This window comes from Cynara cardunculus (assembly GCF_001531365.2).
Source record: "Cynara cardunculus var. scolymus isolate 2C chromosome LG 1, CcrdV1, whole genome shotgun sequence".
Lineage (NCBI taxonomy): Eukaryota > Viridiplantae > Streptophyta > Magnoliopsida > Asterales > Asteraceae > Cynara > Cynara cardunculus.
The window spans coordinates 23286141-23292046 of record NC_037528.1 but is presented as its reverse complement, the minus strand read 5'-3'; the positions used below and the strand labels follow the sequence as shown (position 1 = coordinate 23292046).

General features: G+C 40.0%; 1 protein-coding gene across 1 annotated transcript; it reads right to left on the bottom strand.

Annotated features, from left to right (window-relative positions):
* Nucleotides 1-408: 408 nt before the first annotated feature.
* On the bottom strand, nt 409-2034 carry LOC112522999 (crocetin glucosyltransferase, chloroplastic-like). The gene has a single exon (XM_025132401.1). It carries the CDS (start codon nt 1985-1987, stop codon nt 545-547), a length of 1443 nt encoding a protein of 480 aa, XP_024988169.1. The 5' UTR covers nt 1988-2034; the 3' UTR covers nt 409-544.
* Nucleotides 2035-5906: the final 3872 nt, after the last annotated feature.

Here is a 5906-nt window from a genome sequence, read left to right as displayed (position 1 = left end):
ATCTATAGAATATATTATATGTCATTTCACAATTTAACTTTTTTTACGCTACATATTCATTTTTCTGCAACCAATATATTTTAACTCTCTTTATTCTAACATAATAAAACATTCAAAAATAAAATTGTACCATAATTATTATAATACATTTTAACATTTTATATCGAATTCAATCTTATATATTCATTTTTCTACAACCAATTAATGTATTTTAATTCTCTTTATTCTAACAAATTAAAGAAAACATTCAGAAATAAAATTGTAACACAATTATTGTGATACCTTATAACACTTTATATCGAATTCAAACTTATCGATGATTTCTTTCATCAATCAACAACGAACGCACAAAGCGTGGTAAAGTTACCTAGTTCATCATATAATATAACCACTTAAATTTTAGTCAAAAGAGTGAAACTTTTGATATGCTTAAACTGCTTTGATACAAATTCTATATGCTATATTATCCAATCATTAAATGCAGAAAGTTGAGTTCAGTTTTGTTATATGTAGGAATTATATAGCAGATTGGGGTTCAGATTCTTTACTTTGTTTCAGTCGCACTTCCATTAACTTCTTCAACAAAAGCCTTGAGATTCATATTTGAAGATCCACTTTCCTTCATAGCCTCTCTTGCCAAATCTTTCCACTTCTTAACATTCTTTCTCATTTCTGCTCCTGTTTCTTCAGCTCCCATCACCATCTCTATGCACCTTCTAATCTCATCGCCTTCAACAACTCCCTCTTCATTAGCCGCCACCCTCACTCCTGTTCTCCACTCGTCTTCCAAGAGCTTTGCATTTGTTGTCTGATCCGTCCAGTGAGGAAATGCCACCACTGGTACCCCACAAACTATACTCTCCAACGTTGAATTCCACCCACAATGTGTCACGAAACAGCCTAAAGATGGATGTGATAGCACCTCTAGTTGACTGCACCATGGCACTATCAACCCCAATTCTTCCAATTCCTCTTTGCAACTCAGTTCCTCATCTTCTTCTTCTTCAGCCTCATTGCCTGTTTTCCGGTTGCCATCTTTATTTCTCACCACCCACAAAAACGGCCTCCTGCTTGCTAACAAACCGTGTGCCATTGCCTCCTTTTGTTTCTTTGACAACATTATGATGCTACCAAAAGATACGTAAACGATGGACCCTTCTGGCTTTGCGTTCATCCATTCCACACATACTTTTGATGTTTCATAGAGATCTCCCCCAAAAGATGTGTCAGATGGATCCTTTCCATCCAAGAAAGCGGATGGAATCAACGGCCCTACAGCGATCAGGTTCAGCCTGCCATCAATCTCTTTCAGGGCCTCTTTTTCCAATGCATCGAAGCTATTTACGAGTATTTTAGGCTTGTTTTCTGAATCCAGAACAGCTAGCTGTTCTTTGAATAAAGGCGTAACAAAATTGTAAATGTTTGAAGGGAGGCAAAAGGATGGGAGATCGCAGCTTTTGAGCAACGGTAACCCTGGTAACTTGATCGACCATGAAGGTTCATTGCAATCTTCTCCAATGAGTTTATCGTACCCATTGAAGTAATAGTAGTAGATACGAAATACCGATGCTGGTTGAATCCATAGAAGCGCGGATGGCACGTTAAGGCCACACGCCACCCCTGCCGCCCATGGGAGGAGGAGGGTGTAAGCCAAACAAGTGACTGGTGTGCCATCTGCAGCGCATGAAAGAATGGTTTCTTTCAAGCTCTGTGATCCCAGAGTCTTCAACTGATTCATGTAAAAAGTGGTATCTCCGACACTGTAGCCGTCATCAAACCCATCAGAGAAAACCGCAAAGTTCAAAAACTCTGGAATCTGGCCAGCTTTGCTCATGCGGCGATAGGCGGAGACGCAGGTGGACAAGGTAACTTTGACGCCTAGCCGGAGGAGTCGTTTTGCGAACTGAAGAGCGGGGTTAATGTGACCTTGGGCTGGAAAGGTTAGCAAGAGGAAGTGAGGTTGAGGTTGAACCATAACCTTTGTCATTATGGGTGAGCCAGTGATGGGTTCGTATCGTAGGTTGTAGCGAGTCTGTGAGTGTGGTTTAATGGTAAGAAATGATATGGATTTATATGGTGGGAGTGTTTGGGGAGCACACTGACGTTTGTGGTGACGAACGATAGAAAGATAGAATATTATGAGTGGTGGTTGTTACGTAGCAATCCAAAATGCATGTTATGTTAGAGAACCCTCAAAAGTTTTTTGCAGAGCTTTTTGGCCATATGTGTAAAAGCTTTCGTGATAAACTATTTTGTTACTCGTAAAGTTACATCTTTTTTTTTAACGAAAAAAAGGGTGGTGTCTGATCGGTTTGAGCTTGATCCAAATGTCAAAAGTGTTTGGAGGTCCTAGGTTCAAATCCAAGAAGGAATAAAAATCCCCTTCTAATCACAGAGGTTCAAATGCGGTGACTTCATACTACCCCAAAGCAGGTAGTTGTCCTGAAATTAGTCGGCTCGCATAACGGCTTAGATATTCAGGTTAATAAAAAAAAGTTATATCTTTTCAATAAATATGTTTTTTCAAGGTTTTAAATGACATGATCAGGCGTGGCATCATGACGAGGTCAAGCCTCACTACTAGAAAACCAGGTATCAGCGACGAATATCAGCGAGGGAAAATTTCCCTCGCAGATCAGCGAGGGATCAGCGAGGGAAATGCCAAAAAACTCATTCTCTCGCTGATCCCTCGTTGATCTGCGAGGGAAAAATTCTCTCGCTGATCCCTCGCAGATCAGCGAGGGAAATGCCAAAAAAACTCATTCCCTCGCTGATCCCTCGCTGATCTCCGAGGGAAATATTCTCTCGCTGATCCCTCGCAGATCAGCGAGGGATCAGCGAGGGAAATGTCAAAAAAACTCATTCCCTTGCCGATCCCTCGCTGATTTGCGAGAGATCAGCGAGGGAAGATTCTCTCACAGATCAACGAGGGAATTGGCAAAAATCAGATTTCCTCGCTGATCCCTCGCAGGGAATTGTCAAAAATCAGATTCCCTCACTGATCTGCGAGGGATCAGCGAGGGATTTTCCTATTTTCTTGATTTTCTTCATTTTTTTGTGTTATATGTAGATATTATTATGTGTTGGTGTCGTATGTATACATGTATATGTGTTGTTTGTATATATATATATATATAYATATATATATATATATATATATATATATTGTGGTTGGTAACCGCGATTTGTATTGTATGTACACATGTATTTATTCGGTTTTATTGGGCCTTAAGGGACTTTATTCGGTTTTATCGGGCCTTAATGACTTTATTCGGTTTTATTGGGCCTTAAGGAACTTTATTCGGTTTTATTGGGCCTTAAGAGACTTTATTCCGTTTTATTAGGCCTTAATCCATCTATCGGGCCTTAATGCCTTTATTCGGTTTTATGTGATATATGTACATATTATTATGTGTTGGTGTCCTATTTATACATGTATATGTGTTGTTTGTATATATATATATATATATATATATATATATATGTTGTGGTCGCTAACCGCGATGTGTATTATATGTACGCATGTGTGTGTGTGTGTGTATATATATATATATATATATATGTTTACACGATGTTGTAATTGTTATATGTATACATACGCTACCTAAATATAAAAATGTGTACATGTAACACATAAAAATCAAGAAAATAGGAAAATCTCTCGTTGATCCCTCGCAGATCAGCGAGGGATCAGCGGGGGAAATGGCAAAAATCAGATGACATTGTAGGGGTAGCAATTCTGCCCGCGCCGATAACATTGTAGAGTTTTCGGACACCGCTTTACGCGGTTTAGATGAGCAAGAGGTGGCCATGGAGCCCCCAGCTTCGACAGGTTTAGGGGCGGGGAGAGGCCCCAACATGGAGATGCCGACACCGAGTCATCTGAGCCACCGAAGACATCTGTCTTTGTTAGGCCATGGGTAAGTAGATGTGTATAAGACTTTGTATTACATAATAAAATAATATGAATATCTTTGTATTGTAAATATTTTTTTAATTGTACAGGTTTAAAGATGCCCATGTTGTCCGAGAGATGACTACTATCTTCAGGTCTTCCTTTGCTGGTCCGTGGCATAGATGGAAGGAAGTACCTCAGGAAGCACGCGACTTGATGTTCCAGCGCTTTAGGGTTGGGGTACCATTTTAATGTAATTATACATACAATGTTATTGTTTTTACATTTATACAAACATTGTGTATGTAGGCTAAGTTTCAGTGGGAACCTGAGCTGGATGACACGGTTCATGATTTATGGACCAAATCCATGCACAACAGGTACTCTCACTAGATGAGCTCTGCACGTGATTGGGTCGTGGTACAGGCCTATTCTGGTGATCAACAATGGGATGGTGAGGACTTCTCACGGATTAGATTACACCATCCCGTATGGATACCAGACAGTTTTTGGCTACAGATGATTGATACGGTATGCATCTCTATTGTGAGCTTTTCGAACTGCCATGTGTACCAACTTAATTTTTATATATGTGCTCTGTTTTTAACAGGTTTGGGATACCGAGGCTTGGAAAAGGAAATCCAGGATCAATCATCGGAACACCCAGTTTGAGGGGGTGTCGTCCAGACACACTGGTGGATCGATTAGTACGGCACAACATCGAGATAGGATGGTGAGTATCTAATCTTTTTTGAAACTGTAATTCGTTCTTTATGTTAGTAACAACTTAACCTAATTGTCTAATGTAGGCACAAGTAATGGGTCGTGAGCCTACTGCTACTGAGGTGTTTGAGCGCACTCACTGCACGAACCGGAAGTTCGATCAAGGTTCGTCCGACCCGCCTATCGATCCTCCTCAGTTCAGTTACCCGAAAGCTGCTAGGTTTCATGTAAGTTTTCTAAAACCATTACTTTGGTTAATAGATACGTTTGGTAGGTTTAAGGTAATATATTTCAATAAACATAGTGATGCTATTAGTTTGGGCTGCCATTGTTGGGCAGACGTTAGGCTAAGTAAGTAAGTTGATAATGTGACTTCGAACATTGATATTATTAGAATGCTTAGTTGTTACATACATGCATTGGTTATGTTTGATTTACAGTCGTTATGCTGCTGAAATATCTACATACATAACCTCACCCGTTTTTGTTTTGGTGAACCATAGGAGCGATTTCAATCGCTTAGGGGTGAGTCACAATCTAGTACCAACAGYCCTCTCCCTGATGAGGCATCTCTTTGGGAACAAAGTGTCGGAGGACGGAGGAAAGGCCGAATATTTGGTTTCGGGACCACTCAGGATCCCTCTTATGCTATGACGGGTAGATGTAGCAGTAGCAGGTCACCATACGAGTCAAGAGCGGAGGTACGTTGGTTATATTGTTATAAACTTTCTCATTGCTAAAATTGGGAAGAAATTACTGATTTTGTCGAATATTTAATATTTACAGGTAGYGGAGTTGAGAGAGAAGTTGGCAAGGGTAGAGGAGGAGGCAGAGTTACGGGAGGAACGTCATCTGGCCGAAATGGAGGACGAACGGAGGAAGAGGGCAAATTTGGAGGCCGAACAGGCCAGACAAGCTGCTGCATTAGCCCAACAGGCCGCATTATCGGAACATTTTGCTGCGTTTATGCGGCAGTCAGGATACGCTTTCCCACCTCCCCCACCTCCCGATAGTTAGATTTTATGTATTCGAAGATTAAATTGTATGAATTGAATATTTTAAATTGTATGAATCCATATTTTAAATCATATGAATTGATTACTTTGTTCATAGATTTGGTTTGTTATATATTATTATTTTCAGATTTTTATAAATAAATACAGGATTTATGCATTTTTAAAAATTTTATTTCTTATTTTTTTTACAAATTAGCGACGGATTAGCGAGGGAAAATCCGTCGCTGAAAGTGCTTGAAATTCCCTCGCAGATCCGTCGCTGAAAGTTCCCT